This window comes from Aphelocoma coerulescens, chromosome 7 (genome assembly GCF_041296385.1).
Source record: "Aphelocoma coerulescens isolate FSJ_1873_10779 chromosome 7, UR_Acoe_1.0, whole genome shotgun sequence".
NCBI lineage: Eukaryota > Metazoa > Chordata > Aves > Passeriformes > Corvidae > Aphelocoma > Aphelocoma coerulescens.
Window position 1 is genome coordinate 20,200,874 of NC_091021.1, and position 25,949 is coordinate 20,226,822.

General features: G+C 38.3%; 2 protein-coding genes across 12 annotated transcripts; one reads left to right on the top strand and one right to left on the bottom strand.

Moving 5' to 3' along the window:
• Positions 1-26: 26 nt before the first annotated feature.
• G6PC2 (glucose-6-phosphatase catalytic subunit 2) lies at positions 27-14,476 on the bottom strand. Of its 4 annotated transcripts, none has more exons than XM_069020746.1 (6): positions 14,407-14,476; positions 7,815-7,888; positions 7,385-7,494; positions 4,239-4,350; positions 3,294-3,409; positions 27-2,128 (listed from the first exon to the last, which is right to left on the bottom strand). In XM_069020746.1, the coding sequence occupies exons 2-6, from the start codon at positions 7,862-7,864 to the stop codon at positions 1,617-1,619; spliced, it is 900 nt and encodes a 299-aa protein (XP_068876847.1). In that variant the 5' UTR covers positions 7,865-7,888; positions 14,407-14,476; the 3' UTR covers positions 27-1,616. The 4 variants fall into 4 exon arrangements, 3 of the variants coding, with proteins under 3 accessions (XP_068876847.1, XP_068876846.1, XP_068876848.1); XR_011151959.1 differs by lacking the exon at positions 14,407-14,476 and adding an exon at positions 2,395-2,586 and having other exon boundaries at positions 2,042-2,128; positions 7,815-8,032; XM_069020745.1 differs by lacking the exon at positions 14,407-14,476 and having other exon boundaries at positions 7,815-8,032.
• On the top strand, positions 14,443-25,854 carry SPC25 (SPC25 component of NDC80 kinetochore complex). Of its 8 annotated transcripts, XR_011151960.1 has the most exons (9): positions 14,986-15,174; positions 15,250-15,418; positions 15,507-15,572; positions 16,353-16,499; positions 16,650-16,754; positions 17,059-17,157; positions 19,283-19,478; positions 22,395-22,593; positions 25,443-25,854. XR_011151960.1 is itself a non-coding variant. In XM_069020753.1 (8 exons), exons 2-8 carry the CDS (start codon positions 15,265-15,267, stop codon positions 22,426-22,428), a joined length of 801 nt encoding a protein of 266 aa, XP_068876854.1. In that variant the 5' UTR covers positions 14,443-14,531; positions 15,250-15,264; the 3' UTR covers positions 22,429-22,593. The 8 variants fall into 8 exon arrangements, 7 of the variants coding, with proteins under 7 accessions (XP_068876854.1, XP_068876853.1, XP_068876851.1 ...); XM_069020753.1 differs by lacking the exons at positions 14,986-15,174; positions 25,443-25,854 and adding an exon at positions 14,443-14,531; XM_069020752.1 differs by lacking the exons at positions 14,986-15,174; positions 25,443-25,854 and adding an exon at positions 14,891-14,922.
• Positions 25,855-25,949: the final 95 nt, after the last annotated feature.

Sequence of the window (25,949 nt, forward strand, 5' to 3'; positions counted from 1 at the left end):
TTCTTCATGATTTGTGTCTAGTCCCATTAGTTTAGTAATTTTGCTTAAGGACTCACAATTATAGAAAAGACTGGTTTCAGGACAGCTGCTGTGGGGAAAAAATGTTCAGAGAACCATTATAGAAGATATCAGGAGATGCACACAGCAGAACAGTCCTCAGACTGTTAAAAACAGATGTCTAATTTTCTTAAGTCAAGGTAGGCTTACTAGGCTCTTAACTAAGGATGCCTGTTTCAGATTTGCTTCTTTAATTTGTGTCTTGTTCATTCCCAAAGGCCAACACCAAACTATTCACCTTGTTTACCCAATTAAATAAGATTCTTTCCATTTCAATTATCTCCTACCTATTTGGAAGTCTAGAAGCAATATCATGTTTACATCTTTTAAGCCTTATTGCTTTCAAATCATACATATGCAGCCCTCATTCCACCCATATTATAGCCTTGCATACTAAGCCTGTGTATACATATAGCTTGTATATTAAGTATTACAGGATGGTATCAGCAAAACATTGCTTAAAGATTATGCTCTGAAAGGGAATATAGAACAATAGACACCAAATAATGAATAAAAATGCAAAGTACCCCCGTTTGCCTATTTAAAACATACATTTTATATAGTAAACATATATTCAACATATTAGTTACTTATGCACTTAGTTAAACAAAGCTGACAAGAATATAAACTTGAAGTGACAGTCTGCAACCATATTTTCAAGATTTACACAACTGCTAACAGTGATTCAGGCTTGTGACTGTTGATCTGAGAGAATTAGCAGAGAATTACCTTTGCAATACAGGAGCATGAACAAATTCTTGAGGTCATATACTGAGATAATTTCATTATTGACAACTTTTTTCATTTGTTGCTCTGTGTAGATGTACAGAACCCAAAGATTTTTACACCATATTTATGCATTTTCTCTGTCATAGGTGTGATCTGTATCACTCATGATTCATGTGACCACTTTCAAAAAGTAAAAATGACAAAAACCACACAGTAATGCAAAAATATATCCTACAGAGTCTAATGGAAATAAGCTTTTTTTTTCTTATCTGACAATCAGAAGCTGGTTTGCTCAGGAAGCTCAATAAGTTAAATCTGAAACCTTGTTTATAACTATGCTGGCCTTTTTCACAGTGCCTGGGTACAGCTGTACAGCCGTAGGTGGTGTGATACTGTCACACCATTATGTAGCAGTTTAACACACAGTATCTATATATAAAAAAATGAAATACCGAGTATTACTATGTACAAGTCATGCTTGAAGCATCATCTAGCTAGAGATGGACAGAAATAAAAGACCACCATATAGCTAAATAAAGCTGGTTGATTATACTTTAAAACTTTGTTATGACCCAGAGTATTGGGCCATTTCTAACCATACTGCAGTGCGCTTGCAATATTTCTAGGAATAAAATCAGCGACTAATACTTCTGAGCTGCCAAAGTCATTCTTGAGTGTACTGATTTTGGATGTACTGGTTACTTACCAGGAGTACATCAAAGATGCAGTGGCATCCCCTTGGTTAAAATGAGTTAGCAAAAATGCCTTTGCAGAGGGTCCTTAAACAGTTCACATCCATCCCCACATCGCTAACCATTTTGAAACTTTACCTAATTAAGTTTCTTTTCAGTTGTCCTCATTAACAAGTGGACACAATATGGAACCAAGGCAACTACAGTCAGAGGCATAGCTGCACTCTTACAAAAAGAGAGAATGTAGAACAAATACTCAGTATGAGTAGGTATCTTAACAAAATTATACAGCTGCAGCGTAGCTAAAGAAGCAGCTATACAGAATATGCGGAAACTTATCTTGCAGCTATTTTTACCTTTGCAGCTTGTGATGAACATTTCAGAATTAATTCCAAGACCTAAACCAAAGAGTGCACCTAAGTTCCTCACCAATCCAGCAAATGGAGTTGTGTCAATGTTTATCCAGTCTGGGTTGGCACACCACTTCTTGGCCTTTGGAACAGACCATAGCAAGTCAATATCAAGAAGCTTGAGGGATAGATAAAAGCCAAGGGCAAAGATGAAAAGAAACAAGTTTGTCTTGATGTACATTCTCAAGCTTGCAGTCTGAATAGCAGGGGTATGCTCAAATGCTTCTGCCACAAGAATGCCTGTGGATTAGAAACTCAGTGTTACAGGGAACAACACACTTGTACTTGGAAGCAGCATTTTCTACAGCATCCCTGCAGAATTTGACTTTTGAAGACAGAAGAATATACATATGTAATAAATACCTATGTGTGTATATATATACATATACACACACAATTTAACACTTCTGCAGTACATTACAAGACCTTTCCTCCCACTCAAAACTGCCACTTTGGAAAACAAAAATTAAATACCAAGCACTACATGGTTTTGATATGAGGCATACCTTAAGGCCTGACTGCATCTCCCAGATGACAACCTATCAAATATTAGATGTAAACTGGAACATTCCTTTTCCAAAAGAGTCCCTCACTCAAAGACTGGCTCCAGCAATGCAGAATTCAACACCAGTTCCCACACAGGCTTTGAGTGTTGAAGGAAAAGACACAGAACACACTTCTCTTCTACTCATTTTATCCTGGTTGTGAAGAGGGAAAGCTGTTAGCCAGGGCTGCCCAGGCTGCACTGCACCCATGAAAGAGAACAGGAGCAGGAAGCCCCTGCTCAGTGCACTGGTCACCTTAAAATCAGATCAATACTAGAGATACTGCTCATAGTTTGGACTCTGAATACCAATTTGAAATATGCTTAAGTAACTCTGAAAAATGTGCTTTAGCTCCTTAAATTACCCAGGGGAATTTGTCCTGCTATTTAATTTTTCTTTATTGTCCCCAGGTCTCTGTGTTTGCCCACACTGCACACATGCTAGTTTGCACCTGGACACCATTTGAAGTGACCCAAATACCTTCCTCCTCAGAGGAAAGGTCAGAGCCATGTAGGAGCAGCTTCCTCTCTTATCTCTTCCACACAGGCAGCACAGTTAAAGATTGGATGCAGCCGGTACAAAGCAGTCAGAGCTATTCTGAGGCAGTGTGGACACAATACAGTCAGCATCAACTGGCAGGTGGACAGGTGCTCACTCCCTTTGCTGTTTGAATTACATAGGCAGCAGGTACATTCTACCTCACAAATTTTACCTTTAGACTCTTATCAAATCCCTGATTTTCCAGAGAGTCGAGAGCACCACTGGGGCTGCAAGATGAGTAGAACTACTAAAAATCTCTCAATTAAAAAAAAAAAAATTTGCATATGGGTTAAAAAGAAAAGAAAAAACAGCAGCATTACCAGCAAATACTCCAAGAACAACTTGATGAGGGAAATGTGTTGCTATGAATACTCTTGAGATGCACACACTGATCTGGATAATCCAAAAAACACTCCAGAGGAATGACCATGTTAGTCTAAGAGGGAAAAGGAAGATACTTAAAAATTAAGACAAGCTATTTCATCTACTTACTTACCCCAAGCCTCATCATGTAAGGCTCGTACTTTTACCCAGGCAGAGGTTTACTAAGGAGCACAGTTTGGAATCAGATGATTGAAAACTAGCAGTTAGTACTAAAACATCAAGAGTGGTTACAGGAACAGACCTCAGAAGTTTCAGGTCCAAGACACCTCCGTGGTTTAAGCGATGAAAGTCATCAATGGCAGGTTAAATTAGCACTAGTACCTTAAACATATTTTTCATTATGAAGTCATACCTATATGCAAAAGTTCAATTATTTCATGACAAAATTCAGGTTGTGGGAACAACCTTGTCAGCCTTGGAAAGAACAGCCACCAAAGCAATTGCAGGACTTTCCCACAGAGCTGAGCAACACATTACAGTGAATTTCACCAACATTATGTGCACTTGTTTTAAAAGGGGCTAAGAAGGATGACCATCAAAGAAATACATTTATGTACTAACCAAAAAAATCCAACACATAATGACAATTAATAGAATTAAAAATTTCCAGCACTGAAGATTTGACACAACTTTTAATAGAACTGATTCCAAGATAGTGTATGCAAGGCCTGTAAGTTGATAAATACCAGCCTATACAAACAGATAAATCCTCTTAATATACTTTTTCTTCAGCTGAAGTAGACCATAATAAAGGGTTTCTGTGTTTTTTACAAGATAGAACAGACTGTGAATATTTGTTTAAATTAAGTCCATTAAAAACACAGCACAAATATAAAGAAATATCTGAATATAATGAGTTGGAATCATGGAAAGACACTGACCTGTGAAGGGTAACAGCTGATTTATCTTTCCATCTAACTGTGTAGCTAAGTGCTGCTGTGACCATTACATACCAGACGCAGGATGATCCCATGGCATGTCCAGATGGGCTTCCTAGTAAAAACAAAAAGAAAATATTCAACTTAAGGATGATGACTGTGACATTTGTCATACAGAAAATGTCTACTGGCAGTTACTCAGGCACCTAATAATTTAGAAAGGAAATGGCTAAAAAAGGCTGAAAGAATGTCAACTGCTTCTCAAAAGTTAATTTTTGCCATATGAATTTTTAAGAAGGTTCATCTACAGATAATCCATACTTGTTTGAAATCAAAAAGGTAACAGCTTAATCATCTTATATTGTGAGGTGGAATCTTGATTGGAAAACATAGTATTTTCCCATTACTTGGATTTAAAAAAAGGCACCTAGGGGTGTCTTAGAGCTGTAGCATGGAATGTAGAAGTTATATATGAGTATCACATGAGAAAAGTCTTGAATGAGCATCCCCATAATTAAGGGGAGCAACAGAGATTTAGCTCTTTGTAACATTCTAAAGCAAAGTACCAGTATAACTTCAGATAGCACTTCCAAACTGCCTTTTATCAGCTTCTGCAATTACCATGGTGTTAACAACTGGGAGCTGTGTCTCATTAGCAAGATTACAATCCAGGTAATTACCATTTTGGGTAGTCTAGTTATAAATTTAGAAATGTGTCTGAAGCACAGAAAAACTGTGTCTTTATGCTTTACTTTGATTAATTTCATAAATTTTAAGGTGCTGTACAATATCAACTGGATTAAAAAAACAGATTGTCAGTGAAACTGGCACATGAAATGATGCTCTAATTGCTGTACCCACAGTAGTCTGTAACAGGGAACACTCTCTCATAGAGAACAACAGTGACTTCTTTTTAGTCCAGGTTACAATAATATATGTGTAATTTGTTTTAATTTAAAAAAATAAAACTTTAATTTTACTGAAAGCAATATGAAACCACAGAGAAGTTCCTACAACTGTGAAAATCATCAAAAAAACAAGGTATGCTGGCATGATGCAAGGGAAGTGATTCCTAAAATTACTCCGTCACTTCCTTTCCACTGTTAACCAGATTTACATTCAATGAATCAAAATGGGGAAAAAGAAAATTAGGTCATTGGAATCTGTAAATCCTGGGCCTTTACATATTGGCTTTCTGTGGAGACAAAAGAGAAGTGACAGCGTTATTTCATTGTCAGAAGAAATAATTTCGGCTCAAGAATGTGTTATGATCCAGCACTATCTGGTAGTGTGTAGAGTAAAAGAATATTTCAGTGAAGTAGCAAAGCAAAATGTCTAGGCAGGACAAGCACAACGATTTCTGACTCCCTGGATTCATTTTTTGCTATTCTGCTTGGCAGTACATTTAGAGTCACTCTACCAGCTCTTGTTAATTTCCTAACAGACGTGCACTCCTAAACCTCAAAACAGAACAAATGCCACTGATAAGGAAACAGTAATGTTGTATGTCAGCATTGGAAAAGCTTCTCTTTGTTGTCATCTAGGAAAATGTCATCTAGGAATAATATTTCATAGCTCACCAGTAAATTACCTACTAGAAACAGCATAAATTCCACATTAAGGTTTATGTTCTTAAAGCCTTAAAAATACCAGAAAAAAAATGGCTGCAGTTCAGTTAATTCCAGAAGTACTAACCGAGTTCAGGTCCTAAACTATTTGCCATGTAGTCATATGAACAGTTCCCTCTGCTTTCCCTTTTGCTGAGACACAGAGTTTGGGGTTCAGGCTATCCTAGCAGTATTTGGATCTGCTTTCCTCATGTCTGTGGCTGCTTCTCTAATCTTCTAATATAAATTGCTATCTAAAAGGCATGTGAAGGACCACGTAAGCTCACACAATGCTTAACAGCTGCACTGACTGCACCTCCTCTTGCTAATGAGAAACAGGTCAGTGACAGTGTTAATGGCCCAGTGTAAGTCTGGAGGTGGGAGAAAATGTGGTCATTTTAAGTGCAAAGAAGGAATCAATATGGCAGTTTTACCCACTGGACAGAAATAGGAATGACCTTTCCGAAAGACAGTAACAAGAAGAAATGCTTTCTGGTTCAATGAATCAAAATGAAACACACTGTCTCCTGAGCCAGGGCTTGGATCTACACAGCACTGAATGGGCTCCGTTCTGAAGGCTTTTGATAAGATCTGAAGGACTTTAATACTTTGCGTTAGGTACCAAATGAATTAACTTGAAAGAGACTGCAGATCACATACAGACCAGGCATTATTAAACCCTGCCTCATACAAGGGCTTAAGCTTCTTGTTCACAATTACAATGGGATGTAATGCAGGATATTGTTAACAAAATATAGCTATGCAAACTGCTTAAAAGCTTTCAGTGGCATTGACAAGATGCAAAGCACATCATTTCCACAGTCAGTATTTTATTGCACAATGAATTAAACTAAATTCAGTCAGCTCAAAGCAAGTTCATCTTATTTCACATATTAGGGTTTTACAAGTTCATTTACTTCAGCAGTGTTGCATTTGAGTTCCACAGAGAAAATAATGAGACATAAAATGTGAAAATATATTGAAAAGGTATATTTCAAAAATAATTCTTCCCCATATATTTGTACACATACTCCCACACACACATTCAGTGCCAGTTTCTGGTTCTGGGAATAGGGGTTCCCTTTTCCACATGGGATACATTATGTTAATCGATTACTGAGACTATTGTTATTTACACTGAACTACCTACTCAGTTTTTGGGGTTTGAACATTTCTGCTGACAGTGAACAAGCCCTCAAACTCAACGGCCCCATGCTCAGTCTTGGAACACATTAAACAATGTATTTCACAAGTTTTGTGAAAATTTCTTTCCAATATGCCAGCTCATTTTGGTAGTAGTTATTTTTAAAGCAAATCCCCCTCCCCTGCATCTTTTAAAGGCAATGAAGTAAAAATTCTTGTCCTAACAGCAAATACCTACCTATTGTATTTCTTCCTTTTCCTCTACATGGTTTTTTGTGCTATTTTATACATGAGCTCTGAGATTTGTGTATCATATAAGACCTTCATAAGTAACATTCTCTCCCCCTTGAAGCCACTATCCCTATTAAATGTACCAAGGTAATCTCCAACATTTCTTACCTGGTCCAGTTTCACATGTTATAGGAAACTGTTCAAGGCATGGGCTTGACTGATTAGGATAAATCATTGTTTCTTGCACCCACCAGTATGGGCGATGGCCAAACAAAATCCTGACAAAAAATAAAATAAAATGAAGCAGAAATTCAATGAAAAGATTTTTACATAAGAAGGCCTCAGCAAAGCATCATAAATAATCTTACAAGAATATGAAGAGCTATATTTCCAAAGCTGCTCTATAATAGTTCTACAGGTTCTTCTTATCACAATGCCATTTCAAACATATCTTAAATATCTTCATTGTGAATTCCTATTTTATAATTACCGGGGAAAGCCTACTAGTAGATTATTCACAGAAAGTTTTCTAAACTTGAGGTACATACAGAAACTATTATTAAAAATACCAAATTTTAAAACAAATCCGACTTCTTACCATTTAAATATGAGGTTGAACCAATCACCAATGACTGCCACCCATATCATTTTTGTACCAACCACTTGGTTGAGCTGAAACCAAAGAGGAAAATAAACTGAAAATATATTCCGGGGATCGCCAACATGTGACATAAAATTAAGGAAATCCTGGTAAGCCCTGTAGTCCCTCTGTAAATGCTGAATGATAAGCACGCCATTGCTATGAAGGAGATCCATCTTAGTGGATTAAACTGTACTTGAAATAAAGTTCTTTTAATCTTAAGTTTCTAGTGACGGACAATAAGAATCATGGAGGGGAGCTATTAAAAAGTGAGAGAAGGTGATTGACGTTGCCTTTATATTATATTGGCGTGGTGTACCCAGCCATTCCCGAAACACGTGGCTCCAACTCTCTGGGAAAGCACATGAGTCTGTTAGCACTGGAAAGCTTTTTTGTTTGCGGATTTTAATTGTAGGAAGCTAAGTGAAATACATGCTGAGCAGCAGCAAATTGTGGGGAAAGTTTTGTGGAAACACAATGTGTGACTTGTGCAATCCTTTGTATGAACAGTTGGAACCTGTTTACTTAAGTTTTTTCACAGTTCATTTCTCTGCAGGTTGGACATTAGTAATGTGTGTACTTCATTAAGTGTTGCCTGTATAAAGGATAGAAAGAATACACAAATTACTGATCTTTACAGAACTGTCACTGAAGCTGTACATTTCACTTTGACATAGAACTTGGCTACCATGCTGCAACTAATACTTTGCACAACACATTTTTTCGGTCAGGAAAATACAACCAGCATCCATGCATCAACAATGCTGCTGAGCTCTAGATTTATTTTTAAAGCAACAATATTCTTAAAATACTGAAAAACAAATGTTTTCTTCCTACAAGAGGCCTGTTAATCCAGGGCACAATGCAGATGATGCTCAGTCTCTGAGTCATCTCTCGGTACCGCCACTCTTGTGCATTGCTTACATGACGCCAGTCCTACGTCCCTCTGCCAGAAGGAGCTGCAGCCCCCACTTCTTGCTGCCCAGCCTGACAGAAATGAGACCTGCTTTACACACCACAGCAAGGCTGGGAAGAGATAATCAGGAGTATTTCTCTGAACTATTCCCAAGTGAAGCACAGCAGTTCTCCAGAGCAAACAGCCAAGAGAAAACAGATTCTGCCACACAGCAGGAGTTTAAAAGATTACAGCAGATAATGTAGTAGCATATCAGATTTGCCAATATTAGTACTAATAACTGTAGCATAGAAGATTATGTTCATTTAAGGTGGCTTCATGAAAAGAACTTTTTCTACAAGCAATTAAATGGATACTAAAAGCTCAATGATACCAACTTCTGATATTATTAGAGCAGCAAGAGGAAAACTTCAAGCTCTTTATCAGGCTCTAATATTCTGATGTATTCATATCCTCTATCAAATTATTATCTGTGTATCTGAAACACTGTGAGTCAGAAGACAAAAGCAGCTCTATATATGTACTGCACACTTCCCTAATACTCTCTCCATGCACTTCAAGCTATACTGCACAAGCTGTGGAGACAAAGATAGGAACTACTTAACTCTTTTTGCTGAAGAGGGGCTTAATGGCTTAAGAGGGCCTTATGATCTGTGGTCAGGGAAGTCACATGGAAGCATTAAATAGATTCAACAAATAAGGCATGACAATTAAATGGATGTAGAAGTTTTCTCTTCCTGACAATCTCACATTTACTTTAACTACTCCCATTTACTCTAGCTATTAATAGTCTGGTTTCAGAAATTTTTTAGCAGATTTAAATCCTATATGTTTATTGCTACCAATTGCATTAAGCCATATAGAAAAGCTTAAAGTTTCTATGCACTGTTTCTGAATAACTACAATATTTTTCTATATATTGACTGAATTATTCACTTCAACTGGTGTTATCTGATTTCAAGGGAAACCCTTCCAAATGCAAAATTTCAGGATATTTCAACAAAAAATACTTCCTAGCTATTTAGCTGAAAGTATTCGAGGAGGTTTTTTTCTTGCTAAGCTGTGTACCTTATTGTTTTTCAGAGTGTGCAGCAAGGCAACTGTCATATAAATGAATGGATGGAAACAATTTTCCCTCTCCCAGTACTTACCCAAGACCATACTTGTTAAAAAATCTCTCTCTAATAACTCTTTATACTTCATTGCTAAAGAAAATGGTTTTTTGCAGCATTTTTTTACTGCAAAAGTATCTCGCCCTTAAACATAAGTAAGGCTTACAATAACAACAATAAAAAATCACTCGTTTAGACATGTCTGGGTTTACTATACAAAAATGTGGAAAATTTAAGTCTGTTTTTCAATCTAGTTTAGCAAGAATAGTTAGCTTCAAACATGAGTGCAAACATGTCAGTTGGTGTCTGAATAACAGACATCTTACTTCTAGTACTTGGTTAAAAGAGCAACTATAATGAGGTTAAGTCTAAATAACTATTGTTCTATTACGAAAAAATATTTTGCAGTACATAAGTTTCCATCAAGATACAATTTAATGTCCTCAAGAGAGTCTACCAAGTAATAAAATAGATCATTTTACAGTCCCTCTTTAATGGCACCACTGTTACCCGATGGTATCTGAAAAATTGCCTCTGAAGCAGGATGTGCAGAACCGCTGCAATAACTTTTTGCATGTTTGTTTTATTTATAAATTCAAATCCACCCACCCATATTATCTATGCACTGGGACAGCGATGCATCTGCTCAGGCTGAACTCTCCTTCAGACAGAACCCATCACACTTTGGTTCTCCAGAAACTTTGTAAATATAATGTTTGGAGATAGGTCTTGGCAACATTTCAGTAAAGTAACCTCTTTTAGTAGAAATGCTGAAGATCTCCTGATACTAATTTTCAGGAATTTTTTGCTGATTCTTATGCTTAGATAGAAAGATAAGCACCTTAGACATAAAGACTAACAGCAAGCAAAAAGGCTTTCATTTTCTCCTACACTCTTTCTGAGTGTTTGAGATGCTCCTACATCCTCCCCCTAGAAATAGCAGAGGAGTCATGTTTATAAAGGATGTTTAAAAAACCTCAACAAACTCACAATCTACAAAACAGACACCGTGGAGGTTTTGGAACATGGAAGCATGTTTCTGTGGGAGAGGCAGTTCTCACTGTGCCTGGAATCTCTCATGATCCTGCTCCATCCAAGAGGAAGTCAATAACTGACATGCTAGTAGTCTCTTCTCCTGCCTGTCATATTACACAACCAGCAAAAGTCTGAGACACTGAAGACTTTCCAAGCTGTAATAACTAGCAAAGATGGTGAAACATGTCTTGAAGTACTATATTTAATAACTTGTTTGACAAAGGAGAAATACTTCCTCAATAGAGCTTCCCTCACTCCTTCTCTATGCAAAGCACGACAAAATGCTTCTGTAATGCACTTAACACTTCAAAGTCATGCGAGATAATAAATGAAATAAAACTATTTGCTGTATTTTAGTACTGGGATTTCAAGGAAAAGTAGTGATCTATACAAAATGGTCAGAAAGTGTAGGCAATTACGTTTTTAAATCAAAATTTTCTCTTGTTTTGACATTGGAGAGTCAAGGTTTGGCCTTCACTGTCAAATGCTATATGTTCATAAAGTTTTTAATTTATTGATAATTTCTTGATTTATTATGTTTTCCAAGACATACAAAATCAGAAACTTAACATATGTGCGTATGTGTGTGTATACATGCACACATAAAATGTAAAAACAAGAGTCATGCTGATGATCCACTGAAGGAAGGATAAAACATTTACAGCTCCCTTGCATCTACATGTTAGAGCAAATATTACATAACAGTCAGCAGATGTTGTTAAGCAAATGTTTGCAAGGGAGGGAAAAGCCATCAAAGCAAACATTTTTGAAACACTGTTAATGGAGGCCTATGTACTGGGCCTAACTTTCTGGTACATTATGCTTAGTTAATTAAACAATAACATTAATTTCCACACCACTATTTCCATTGGGACTGGACCAACTACAAGGATTAACAAGCAATTTACTAAATTCACCAGCAGACTCTGTACACAACAGCTGACAGGTATTTTCTCAGGTGTGAATATTTTCAAAGTGGAACACTGAGAAGATACACCTTAATTTTTGAATTAGGAAGAGAAGAATATTTCAAGAAGCTTGCTCTCTCTCTCTTTCTCCCTCTTTCTTTTTATTTTCTTTCTTATCCCATGCCCTCGTTTATTCCTCATTGGACCCAGGCTTTTTTAGGATTGGACGGACCAGAAGAGGTTTAGCAATAGCTGACATGATCCAGTCTCCTTCTCTTCATTCTGCCACCTTAATCTGATCTTTCCTAGTTAGTATAGTCATTAGACTTTGCTATAAAATTAACTATGCAAGCACATTAAACCAACAAAACTAATCTGTGCACTATAACAGTAACTGCCAGAGCTTAATACTTGTTTACATTAGTTTGTGTTTGTATGTAAAGCAGTATAAATGATACAAACAATGCAGGGAATACAATTCTGGCATGCCCATGCAAAAGACACATCTAAGGAATTTTACTTATTTTAAGTATGAAGAGCTACCTTTTAGAAATTAGAAGCAACCTAGAGAGGATAAAATTCCTTCAAGTTCCATGAACTGCAAGAAGAAATGAAACTGAACCCACTAGGGCAACAATCTCCAACTCATTTTTTTAGTTCCGTTTCCAATAAGATCCCTGTCTTACTGTCATTCTCTAATCCCTGAAACTACCTTGCTCTAATTCTTAAAACTAGCCCTATGCCAACCATGGCCCAGGCAGTCAGATGCCTGCCACAAGAAGTAGCTGAGTCTGTTTATTAGCACCAGCTCTTCAATTTTGTGTTCCTTTAGAATGTCCTCCTAAGCTGCAGTAGCTTCCCAACCCTGAGCTAGACTTTTCAGCTGCCTCTTAACCCACACTGGAACAGCCCAGGATGGACTTTCTGTTAGCAATAAAAGAAAGCAACAGATTTTTGTTGGCAACATTCTGCCCTTCAGTTTGCCTGCAGGGAACTGTCACCCTGCTGCTACTGTGCCCCTTTGAACCTTGAGTTTAACCAAGTAACCTGGGGTTAAAAGGACACCCATAAAGAGCTGGAAAATGCAGAAAAGGGGTACATAGCAAAATTAATTGTCTCCATTCAAGCTCATAGGGCTAAAAATAGGGTAAATCATTGCTGAAACTTTTTTCCATCCATGACTACTCTGTGGCTTACTACGACAGACATTTAGAAAAAACATTTCAGAACAAGTGTCTGGGCTAAAGTTACGGTGGGGTGGCTGCCAGCATTTCTGTCTATGGAGTCTCTTGAATCAGACCTAGTAGAGGACTGAAGAAGCATCTGACCTGCACTGATTTAGGTCATGAGGCCACATTCCTGTTTGTAGCTGGCAAGAGCCATCAGTTTGAACAGAAGACTTGCCAGAATCACAGCGCTTCCCTGAAACACATGCTTGGAAAAATGATGGTGGACAGTAGTGGGAATGGTTGAAGATAAGTTACAGTTCATGTCTCTCAAAACCTCTAAATCAATCAGAAAAGAGATCAATTAAGGTACGGATTCTGCCAGTAAATGTCACAGGCTATATTTAGCCTTTGGTGGGTGAAAGTGTAAAACAAAGGAATAGGACTAATGAAATCTAGAAAAACTTCACTGACAAACAAAGATATCTAACATTTTTGAGCTAGTGCCAGCTACTGTGGGGGGGAACCCATTATCTGTGATAACAAAAGGATTCAGAAGAGACCAAGCTGTAGAACCCACCAAAAGTTTATGAATTAGAAAACAGGACTTGTTTAGATTAGTTTAACTTGTGTTTACTAAACTGCAGGAGCTGGGAAGTTTGTATATTCAGAAAGTTTCGAGCTCAAATAATAAAGGCTAATGATGTGAGGGGCAACACTAAAACTTTATACTAACAGCATGCACTTGGCTAGGAGAGAAATGCTCCTAAATAAAAAAAGCCATAAGGTATAGGTCCATAATGCCCAAATTCATACATGGCTAGGTTATCATCCTTGGACCAGCACAACTTCAGTACATTTAAGAGTGAAGCGGTAAGAAACAGGGGTCTATTAACTTTAGAAACAATGCAGAGGAAACTGAAATCTGGAGAACAGCATGTCCAAGTCAAAGAAGATAGGAATACAGTGGGGTAGAAGTGTTTATACAAGAAGTTTGTAAAAGAGTAATGCAACTAGTAGTTGGTGGTCTCAGCTCAGCCTTTACTATGCATCCAGTGGGTGGAAGCTAGTAATTAATACTTTTAGATAGCAATCCTTGGAGCCATGCTAAATATATGTTATTCTGGGATTAACTAAATAGCACTGGCATAAACTAAAATTAGGAGCAATTCTTTAGTTATGGTAAAAAAATTATTAAAGGTAGCATTCATAATAAACTGAAGGCTGCTACCTTGGATCACAAACTAGTACTTATCAAGAGCTAGAAGGGAATATAAGAAACTGGAGGAAAACCAGTCACACTGTCATAAAGAGCAAACTCACTACGACAGAGGTTTATGGCAAATGTTTGACTGGGTCCAGGCACAGCTACTGTATGGTGGTTTTGTTCACACTAAAAAGGACTGAAATTACCCCTGCAGGTCAGTCTCCTGTCAGAACGAGCTTCATCCACACTCTTGAAAGAATTCAGGCCGGACGAATTAAAAGGCAATTCGGAACCTCACGAAATTTAGGACCGGTTACCGCAAGCGTGTTCCGTGAGTAAACCAGACACTGGAAACAAGCTGTGCCTTCAGAGAAGCGTAAGTGAGCCGGGCTGTTTGATTCAGCACGGAGCAGGCTGTTTCCCTGCACTGGCCCTGCACGCAGCCCCACCGCCACCCCATCAGCAGACCCGGAGAAAGCATTTCAACACCAACAAGCATCTCCGAGGGGAAGGGGGGGGACTCACGGCTGCCGCTCCCTCACGGCACCGGCCCCGCCCGCCCCGCCCCATCATGGCGGCCACGCCCCTCACCGCGGCCACGCCTCGCGCTCGTTACCGCAGCAACGGCCCGGGTAGGGCTCAGCCAATCAGCGGCGCGCTTGCTGCAGGGCGGGTGGGAGCGGCCGTTAGTGGCGGGAAGCTGCGCGGGTCGGACGCGGCGGGTGCGGGCCCGGGGCCCAGCGCGGGGGCGGCTCCCGGGCCGGGGGGCGGTGAGGGGGCGGTGAGGGGGCGGCGGTGCCCCGGCGGTGCCCCGGCGGTGCCCCGGCAGCGGCCGCGCGGGGCCTCCCCTGGCGCAGTAGCCGAGCGCTGGGAGAGTTGCAAGGGGAAACGCGGCTCCCACTGAGCCAATGGTAACAACAAAAGCGGCTTGCGCGAAGAGGTTTGAACAACAACGCGGGGCGGTGAAACCAGCCGTGAGCGTTTGTCCTGTGAGTTACACCTGCTGCCATTGACTCCTGTGTCCTGACGCTGCATCTGTTTGCTTACAGGTTTGGTGCAGCACTATGAGTAATGCACAGACAGAAGATGAAATAACACTCTTTGAAAGAGATATGAAAGAGTTTTGGATCCAGTTTAAAATCAGCTATAGCACTGAACAGATCAATCAGACTTCAGCACTGAGAGATTTGTGCAAGGAGACTATAGAAGCTCTTTCAGGTAAAAAGGCTGTATGCTCCTATTAACTCTACTTTTTGCAGGTTATCATAAAAATTCTTCAGATAACTGAAGTAACTTTGCCTTACAGAGAAATGGTCAAAGAAGCTGAAAGAAGAGGACCTGATGATTGACAAAATTCAGGAGTATAACAATGGTAGAGTATGGTGTTTTATTTATTGTGTCAAACCTTTATAAAATTAGCTTAATACAGCTGAATAGTATGTTTAACTTCACATGTAAAAATGTAAGTAATAACATTGGAATGAAGATAGAATTAAAACCAAACATATTTGGTTGGTTACAATGTAAATTTCAAGTCAAAAGCAGTGTGTTGAAAAACTTCATTGATGATGCAAAAATAAGTCTGGCAAAAGTTCTCTGCATAGAGCTTAAGTATTTAAAACAGTGAAGTATCAGAATTTTCTGACGGCAGTAGGAAAAGTAAATTAAATTGCTTAGTAAAGCTAAATATTGTGAGCTTATTTACGCCTTTTCCGTATTAGTAAGGGAATGTTGTCAGCTCATCAGTCTAGGGTTAACTTTGAATTTTGTAAACTTCAGAGTATCAGGTAAAAATTATTGCAACTCTCATATCAGTCAGTGTTTCCATTCTTGGCTTTCTGTCATTATTTGTGGGCAGGAGCCACCATCTTCAGGCTTTGAAGATGTATACGGTGCTGGCACCAGAAACAAATTTCATCTGATTAAAATATCAGAGCAGCTCCATACTTTGTAGTTTCTCTTAGGAATAACTTTCACTTTAAGCTTTCATATGATGCTCTTGGTATAGTTAAGCTGACTTCTCTCTGCAGCTAAGGTAGCATGCATTCCATTGTGTTCTATTCACATAAATGATTTCAAACTACTTAAGTTTTAAATATCAGGGACATACTTAATCAACTGTTTATATTCATATTTTCTTGCCTCCTTTCAGAGATTCTCCAGCAGAGCAAATACGTAGCAGAAAAAGAAGACCAGTTGACAGAAATAAAATCAAAGCTAAATGAAGAAGCAGAGCAGCAGAAAAACTTGACTGACAGCATCCAAGAGCTTAAAGAAGAGTTGATGAAGAAAATGGAAAGTAAGTAAGAAAAGGATAATGAGTAAATTTTCTTAATTGAAGGAGGGATTGTTTTCAACAGTTGCTCTTTATGGCTTTTTTGTCGTTCTAAATGGGTTTTTTATGTGCTTGTTTTGCCTTTGATACTTATGATGGATTTTAAAATTCTAGTAAAATGTTCTAAAAAGGAAGCTGCCAAGGAGAAAGTGGAACGAGTGAGCAAGATTAAAACATTGTTTAAAGAGCGTCTTGGATTGGAGATGCGTAGAATTCACGGTAGGTTTCTGTAATTTCCGTAGTTTCTGCGTGCACTGATACAATGTGGTTCACGTTGGATGGTGCAGTGAGGACACACGAGCTCACACACCTGATCAGTTGGCTTAGCCCAGCTACTACAATTGTCTCTCAAATGGCAAAATACCTTAAAATGCATTTGTCTTGCAAAGAGACCACCAGGGTTGCTTAATTTGTCAGCATTCTAAGAATATTAAACTAACTTTGTATTGTGATTTTTAGTCATCATTGTGACTCTGTGGCAGAGGTTAATGGTGTTAATTAATTCTGTTTGTGTTTATTTTAGATGAGCAATTACAGTTTATATTCAGACACATTGACCACAAAGATCCTGACAAGCCATACACGTTTACTCTTTCCATCAATGACCAAGGGGACTATGAAGGTATGTGAATTTTCAACACTTAAATAAGAGGACTGAATCTGATGCCTCTATTTGAAAAAAAGGAGGAGAGGAGTAAAGTGCAGTTTAGTTGTAATCTTTTATCTTCCAATTTCTGAATGAAAAATCTTGCAATGGTAACATTTTTTTAATTATGTTAATGTAATTATAAGGATGCTTCATTTTGTAGTTTTTTTGTGCTACAGTGGGTGTGTATGCTGACAGGCATATTTCAACTTCTTCCAGAAGCCTAGAGGGTAGAAAAAGGGTGACATAGGTGAAAGAATAAAACTTGAAATCCAGCATTTCCCTTCTGTAAGGGCACAGCCTTTTGGATCTTAAAGCTGGTTTTGCTATATGGATCTTACTTCAGTTATGGAATTCGAGTCCTGGATAGCTTCTAGACAGATGCTACTGGGGCTGTGCCATGCCTCTAGGTAGGAACTGAACAGATTTCTGGTTTTACTAATTCAAATTTAAACTGTTGAAGTTAAAAATCTATCACATGCTGGGCTACATCAGTTTACAGTCTGCCTGCCTGCAGAGCAACAAAACAGTTTAGGGATGTGTTTGGGTTTTTGAGAAGGCTGTGGGTTCCTGGGAATTGCTGTAACAGCTGAGGTAGGAGCACAGCACTGACTGGGAGGTCAGGAAATCAAAAAACCTGTTATGTTCTTTGAGGCTTTCTCTTTGCTGAAAGAAAATGAGGCTATTCAAAAATAACACAGGTGGAAGCTAAAACATGAAAAGATAACAAGCTACATTAGTATTTCTGAAGCATGGAAAAACACTAATATTGATTCTTTTTTTTTTTTAATAGTACTTTAATCTTTTGCAAATTTGTGTCATTTTAGTGACTTCCTGTACTCCTCCTCTGGATTGTATTGCAGAGTTACAGCTCAAACTGAGAGAAACTAACAATTTTTCTGCATTTGTTGTCAACATCAGAAAAGCTTTTACTGCCTTATCATATAAACAGTCTGCATGAAACTAGTTTGTACCTCTCTTTCTGGCTGTAGAGCCCTCTTATTTCCTTCCTGTTAGTGAAAGTATGTATTTATCCATGTCTGACTCTTAATTTCTAAATAAAGATAATGAAAGCAGTATTTTAGTCCACTGTTACCTAGACACATTTTGGATCATTCTTCGAAGAACAATATCACCAACTACTGCCTTAACTGAATGTCTCTGGACATGTAAGTTTTGCTCCATTACATCCATTAATGATGTAATGATTTTTATTTGGCTATCCCAGGGAGATAACCAAAATAAAGTACCTTCTGTAGTTTGTGTCTCTTTACCAAAAGCACTGATGTGTCTTTCAGGTTTCTGTGTGGTTGGAATAGGCCTGAAACCTACAAAAAAAAGTGTGCTGAAGCTTAGCAGTTACCTCAGTTACCTGTGTCACAGGTCATGGTCTTAATTTTTACCCTAACTTGTAATCTAGAGTGTTAGCATTTCTATTCATGCATCTAAATGGTTGTTTTTCTTCTGGTCTGTTAAACTTTGTCATTGGAAAATTTTTGACATAGCAAAGCCTGAAGTATAATGTATTAAAGTATGAAATGTAGTGATGACAGATAAATCATGTGTGTATTTTGCATCTTATCAAGAAGACTATTACTGTCACAGTGCTCAGCTTTGATTTAAAATATTCTTGTTCTATCTTGTAAAGTGTTTTCGTTTTTACAGAATAATTAAATGGACAGTTGCAACAAGAAAGAAAATGCTTCATTTGATAATATACAATAGTTCAAATAAAATCTTAACTAAGTTCAGTCCTAGAAGTTCTAGTGAATCAAAAACTAATATGTAAGACCCAGTCATTTAGGCATGTTTAAATCTGCTGATCAGATCTTATCTGATCTGATAAGGTATTCTTAGTACAGTTGAAAATATTTCCCAGTCAGATGTGAACTGTATTTTAAATCACTTGGTTTGTCTAAACTCTTGATGGATGCACCACAGACTACACCCTAATCTTCTAAGAGTGCAGCTTAACAATAAAAAGTAAAAGAGATAATATATTCTGCCATTTCTTCTTCCCTATAGAGCATAATTTGCTGTTCTCTAAATAATGCATCATTTTCCTTGGTATGCCCTATTGATTTTTTTTCTTGTATTACAGCCAGTTATACACAAAGAGCAGTAAGAAGGGTAAAGGTGACAAATGATTACACTGCAGTTTTGGAACAGAATGGCAGCAGAGAATTACTATGCACTTCTATAATGACATCTCAGATCAAACAAATCCTCAATTTCTGCTTTGTCCATAAACCCTGTGTCCTCTCTGAGAATTCTGTAACTGACAATGGGACAAAGAGGTAAGGGATGGGAACCCGACTTCAAGGGTCTCATTGTTCATTAGTGGATTTGCCTCCTTTTCAATCATATTAACAGGAATATTTAAGTTGCAGTATTTCTTTCAACTAATTGCTTGTACCACTAAAAGAATGCTGTAGGCCCTTTTACGTAGGTCAGTGGGCTAGCCAGGAGTTAAAAAAATTTACTGAGCCAGCTCTGCACTCTCCGCTTGTATCATCTCTCCGAGGCATTACAGCTGCTGTTGGCATCTCTTCCTTCCTTGTATAGAAGCCCTTACCTTCCATGTGAGAAAGCCTATCCCTTCTGGCTTCTCACTAAGGGCATTGCCCTCATATCCAGCATGACTATTCATCTGGCAGCATACCCTTGCCCTACCTCACCTGTCTGTGCCAAGCACCTCTGAGCTGCTCTGAACGTAAGAACTCCAGCATGCTCAACCAGATATTTTACCGCTGTTGTATGAAAGCAAAAAGAGAGGCAGAACACAACCACCTCATTTCCATGATTTCCAATGGAGCTGTTTATTCATTAAGGGTGTACATATTGCTCAGACACCCTCTGTACCGTATGTGATTTGATCATCACAGGAGAAAGAAACTGAACTGCCTTGAGTAATGAAGACAAATGTTCAAACTTAGTGCTATTTTCTTTCCTTGTTAATCCCAGGCATGAGTAATTGGCGACAAAATGAATTTGTCAAGATTGCTGTGCACAGAACATAAAATATGTGACAACTACTTTATTGGAATATACATTCTTAGAAATTATTTGCTAGAGAATATGATGTACCTGGTCGTAAATGTCCTGTGCATATGCCTAAAGCAAGAAGTTTGAAATATTTATTGTGTGTAATTTAAACCTTTCGGAGCTAGAATAATGTGCCTGCTTATATTTGCCAAAGCAAATCAGAGAGAGATCTTAACTTCCACTGAAACAGAGCCAGGCATTCCAAAAGTGGGTTAAAGTTAGGAAAGTGTATACAATAGATTTACTTTTTTACTCACTCTAAAATATGAGTAAAACTGGCCTGTGACTTCCATTAAAGAGCCTCATGCTAGTGAAAGATCTGTCTTGACATTTTAAAACCTTTGTGCCTTTAACAAATGCACTTAGTAGTTATAGAATGTCACACACCTGGGTCTGTGGTAATTTGGAATTTTCTATTATGAAGCTGCACAATACAGTGATATCAAATAATAGTAAAGACAACGAGGATAACACAATAGACAGACCCAACAGATACAGCTATTGGGACCCCAGTGTGCTGGATAGTACACAAATACAGACTGAAATGTCCCAAAGAGCAAATGGGAAAGTGCTTGAGCTCAAAAGCAATATGCAGCTTAGGGACTATAACAACACAATCAGCTACTGCTGGTGCTTCTTTTATTAGCAGGATCTTAAGGCAGACATAGATTCTAATGAAGGTCAGTAAAGGCTTTTTTCATAAATCAGTTGCCCAATGCTGAACATCACTTCCCCTTTCAAAGTGCTGACCCATAATTTGCTACCAAGGGTCAAGTCTGAAATGTGTGGGCCAGGAACTAATGCTGACAATACAGCAACTAACCGCTGATGTTTTGGTGCTCAGCACCTCATCAAATTTATCTCATAGCATGTTGTAAAAATCTGGGGGAAAAGTGTTGAATTTATGAGATTTTGGAAATACACTGAATTTAAAGGCTGCTAGGAAGACAAAAGAATACTAAATGTTAATAGCATATGTATCAAATGCATTTAATCACTATTGTTTGTATGCTAGCAGGAGGTCAAATTTGAAAAGAAATCAAATTACTGTGAGAGTCCTTCTGGATAACAGAACAGTTTTTTTACACACCTATTCAAACAAGAGTTGGAGGTGGTTACTCTTGGACATTGTTAGATGTATTCTGAAAAGCAAACAAGTATGGGCCACACTTGTGAAAATCAAAACAGACATGGAAGTTATGCTGTGCTTGTGTCATACTGTCTTCTCTAATGCTTCAATAAACTGAATTTATTCAGTACCTTAAAATTGTCTAAATTAGTTCTCTCACTGTAATACTGTAACACTGCTGTGAGTTCATTTGTGATTTATAACTTTTTAGAAGCTCTGCTGAACTTGACATAACAAACATATACACACATAAATTAGCCCCACAAGTAGAGTAAGAGTATGTATTTTAACTGTTTGAATAAACTATACTAAATAATTGTGGTAATAGTCTTACCTGTTTGAAAGTAATAGTTCCACTTCAGTTATATGAAGCATGACTGCTAAAATAGGATTTTGTGCCTGAAGGGCTGGGAGGAATGGCTCTGAGTGACAGGGACACTCCATTCTTTTTATCCATATTATCCCTAATCACTCTGGCAGCTCCACACACACAGAATAGACCCTTTAGAGTCTTGAGCTTATAAACAAGCTGTTGCAGCAGAAGCAGAGGCACTGAAGCCTGATTTCCTACAGATCTCTGGTTTCATCCTTAAACAGTGCCATTCTCTTCATTGCAGTATCTCAACTCCTTACAGTCTAAGGATCAAAGCCATAGAACCACTCCTGAGTTAAGCCAGTTTGGCCCTTGCTTGGCTGCTGCTAAAGGTGCTGGACACCAGTTGTGCCTTGCCTACCCTTCTTCCAGTGCACTGATTTGTGGTTCTCCTCTTTACCTGACTGCTGACTTTAAGTACATTATAAGAACAGGGATAACTGCCACACAATCTCCTTTTCAGATTTGGACTAATTGAGCAACACATTTGAAAGCTGTTGGGGAGACTAACAGAAGCTAAAAACACAGTTTAGTCATGCAAGTGTGTGGTGGTTTTTCACATGACTTATATATATATATATATATATATATAAAAGTAATTATACACTGGAATTATTAATTGAAAGAAGATACAATTACCATCAGTTTGATTTTCTTCCTCTTCAGTCACAGCATGTTGAACAAGGCTAATTGCTACTGACTCACCTGTTTTGTGACTGATGGGTAACTCTCTACATGGAAGCATGCTCTTTGACTGACTTGCCTCAATGGATTATTTTGCACTGGCTACTGGATCAATTCTTCATTATCTGTTATCTTCTACACCACAGCTTCAGCTGGAATAACTGCCTGGGCAGAGAAACAGGTCTGTTGAACACCAGCTATGTATCATTATTTTGATTTAGAAGCATGCTACACTTCATACTGATGGCAATTGCAATTATCATAAAGGAATCCAGGCTTTTAAGAGAAGACTGCATACATTAACCTTTTGGCTAAGTGAGGAGTAGGTCAAAGTCATAGGTGACTTGTGGGTGGCTGAGTAGCTAAGTTACAGCACAATACATTAATGTAAATACTTACCTCATTGGTTAACAACAGGCAGACAACTAATACTTAGCTTCCCATGCAGAGCTAATGAGAGAAATTTGTCTAACTCCATGTATGACACAACCTCATAATGGAAAGAATGCAGAAAATTGGTAGTTTTGTTTTTTTAGTATTAGTTGTATCAGCATGACTTATTGGCCTGTATTTTCTTACACTTACTGCAAAGGTAGATAAGCCATCTGATAAACTCATGTTTCTAAAGGAAAGAGGGAAATCCTCTTCTGACATGCAATTCTCAATGCTGTCAACTGCAACTCTGCAGCGATTGCCTGTCATTTTAGGCTCCAGCCTTCTCTAAGGTTAGTCCACAATTCTGACAGTCTGCTTGGGACTCTAGTGCACTAGGGATCACCTTTACTAAATGTTGTGCTAATGGCATCCCAGCGAATCCAAATACGAAATCCAGAGTTGATGTGAATGCAGTTTACATGAGAAAGATGGTTTACTGCTTCCAATTGCTCCTGCTGTTTTCCTTTGCTGTTAGCAACCCATTTTTCTTCTCCCAAATAATACAGTTAGCAGTCTATAATAGTTACCTGTCAAATCTTATAGAGGAGTGCTCCTATGAGAATTCTCTCCCATCCAGAACAGCTCTGTTTGGGCTGGATGCTTGGACAAGTTGCAAGAGTAGCACAGACCATCACAGATTAACTATATGTAATCTCAGTGGTTCATACACTCTTTGACAAAAAAAGTCTTTGAAAAAATAAGATTCAGTTAGTAGGAAATTGGTATTATAATGGAACAGTTAATAAAAAAAACCATGTGAAAAGGCAGCTGCTTCTAGTCTGGACAGCAGTCCTGGCTGTTGTTTACATCCACCCAGTCCAGGGGGTACCACAGCTTGGGTCATCACTTCCTCAGCATTGCTGAAGGACCAAATGTTGGACCTTTAAGTGAGCTATTTACATGCAAATCCTTTTCTGGAACTGAAATATGATGAGACTGTCCCATAAAGTAACAGCTGTGGACAGTGATCTCACTTGGCAGATAGTTCAGTGAGAAACCACATACAGAAATGAGATCCAGGAACACCTAAATGCTTTGGATGAATTAAGTTTAATTTAAACTTAAATGAGAGACTAAACAAAAATAACTGTGAAATAGCAAGCCTTTCTGGTAGGAAGCAGCTCTTTCAAAGATACCTTAGGAGAGCAACAGTAATTAAAATTACTATTATTGGGAGTTAAAAGGTGAGGTTATCTTCATAATCTCAGAAACAGGACATAAAATTGCTAGTTAAAGTGAGAAAGGGGATGCAAATTTAATTAAAGAAGGATCACATTTCATCTTTGGATTTCAGAACTTTTTTTGTGAGGGGAGATTGCAAAAAGTTGTGTAAATATGCAAGAAATACGGCAGTTGTACAGGGACTTTGCTTCATTGTTCTGGAAAGAGTGAGAAATAACCTGTGCAGTATTTTCTAGGGAGAGGACCTTGCACTTTGAAGTGTTTAAAAAGTATAAAAACCCCACCCACTATGGTGTTTTTCAGATGTCTATGAAAAAGCATTAATTTGGGAATATAAGTATATGTTGCCAGCCAGTAGCTTAAAAAAGTATGTTACCTTTTCATCTAATCAGCGACCTATAGCACTAACATTACAAGTAGGTCATGCTGCTCTTACAGACAAAACCCACAATACTAAACTTCTAATTACTTCATCTTATATTGCACTTTCCAGTGACTAAAAGCTAAGAGTTGTGTGTCACATGTAAACAATTACCTTTTAAAGTCAGAACTTCAGAAACATGTCAGTGTTGCACACAACTCTGCATTTAAGAAATCCCTCTACAAGAATCATCATTGGTTTGGCAGACTTGGGGCTGGAGAAGGTGGGTATAAAATACAAATCGTCATCCTGTTCTGTGAAACCCACTTAAGCCACTTAAGAAGGCAAATAGCTGACAAGAGTAGACAGTGTAAAATCTGTCCAGGGGCAGCACTAACTGCAGCAGAATGGATCACCAAAAAGACCAAAACCCCCAGCATGATTTAGGGAAACAAGAACCCTCCATCCACACTAGCAGAGCTGGGACTAACATCCCTCCACACAAGCTCCCAACTTCCTGTCCATCACAGCATAAGCTACTGAGTCATGCAAAAATTTGCTCATCTGGCACAGTTACACATTTGGATTCCTTCCACTCACCTTCTGAGTCTCAAGGAAATTGTGTCACTGACTTCTGAACCAGCAGACGTCCTGCTGTCATTTGAGAGGCGCCGTGTTTCCTGCTGTCATCTGAGAGCCACTGTTTCCTGTAAAGGGACCTTTACAGACTTACAGGCAAAACATAAAAAAGTCTTGCTCTTTACCACATTATCCTGAGCTGCGTTCTGTACACATTGGCTCTCCCTTGTGCTATGTAAGTTGAGGGGTATACGTGGCATAGGGAGCAAAAGACGTTAGACATACAACTGAACAATATTCCACCTAAGTAAATCTCTTCATAAATATCTTCAATGAACGTGAACTGAAATGCTGTATTAAATGTAACACCAGAGTCTCTATTTATTATCACAGAGACATATTAACAACTACAATTCTAAAGAGCTGCAGTTCTTTAAACACAATGCAAATCCCCGGGTTTACTTCTCTTCCAGTGGCAAAATTTCAACTGATGTGTGAAGATTCCTGTATGATTGGTACCTGTGTTATGAGAACTGTTGCCTCAATTTCCTGTTGAAGTTATCAGAATGTTTTCGAGCATCCCATTTCTAAGTACTTCCTCATCATCTTTTAATGCTGCACCAGAGCCTGCCTGATAATGGTATTTTGTAGGCTTTACTTTGGTGAGCTGCAGCTTTTCCTTTGGAGAACCACTGTGCAAGAGTGGCTCTCCTCTCACTTCCACAAGAGGGTAGTAGGTGGTGGTTAGCTGAGTGACAGTTTTGCCTAAATGAAAACATCTGAATGTCTTTCTAAGAAACTCTGCTCACGTCGACTGAAAAAAAGACAGCTTTTCCAAAGTGGGCCCAGCTGGACATTCAGGAGTTATTACTATGCAAAATTTTAATTTTGAAATCCTAGAAGAATGTCCTTTTTTGATAATAAAAATATTTTAATTTGTATAGAGAGAACTTGTCCTTCCAACACTTCCTGTTACAAAT

Coding starts and splice junctions, on each gene's coding strand:
- SPC25 (XM_069020748.1), top strand. CDS start 15,109: ATGGTAACAACAAAAGCGGCTTGCGCGAAGAGGTTTGAACAACAACGC. Junction 15,175..15,249: donor GCGGGGCGGTGAAACCAGCC/GTGAGCGTTTGT, acceptor GTTTGCTTACAG/GTTTGGTGCAGCACTATGAG. Junction 16,755..17,058: donor GGAGATGCGTAGAATTCACG/GTAGGTTTCTGT, acceptor TGTTTATTTTAG/ATGAGCAATTACAGTTTATA.
- G6PC2 (XM_069020745.1), bottom strand. CDS start 8,032: ATGGATCTCCTTCATAGCAATGGCGTGCTTATCATTCAGCATTTACAG. Junction 7,495..7,814: donor TTCAACCTCATATTTAAATG/GTAAGAAGTCGG, acceptor ATTTTTTGTCAG/GATTTTGTTTGGCCATCGCC. Junction 4,351..7,384: donor AACATGTGAAACTGGACCAG/GTAAGAAATGTT, acceptor TGTTTTTACTAG/GAAGCCCATCTGGACATGCC.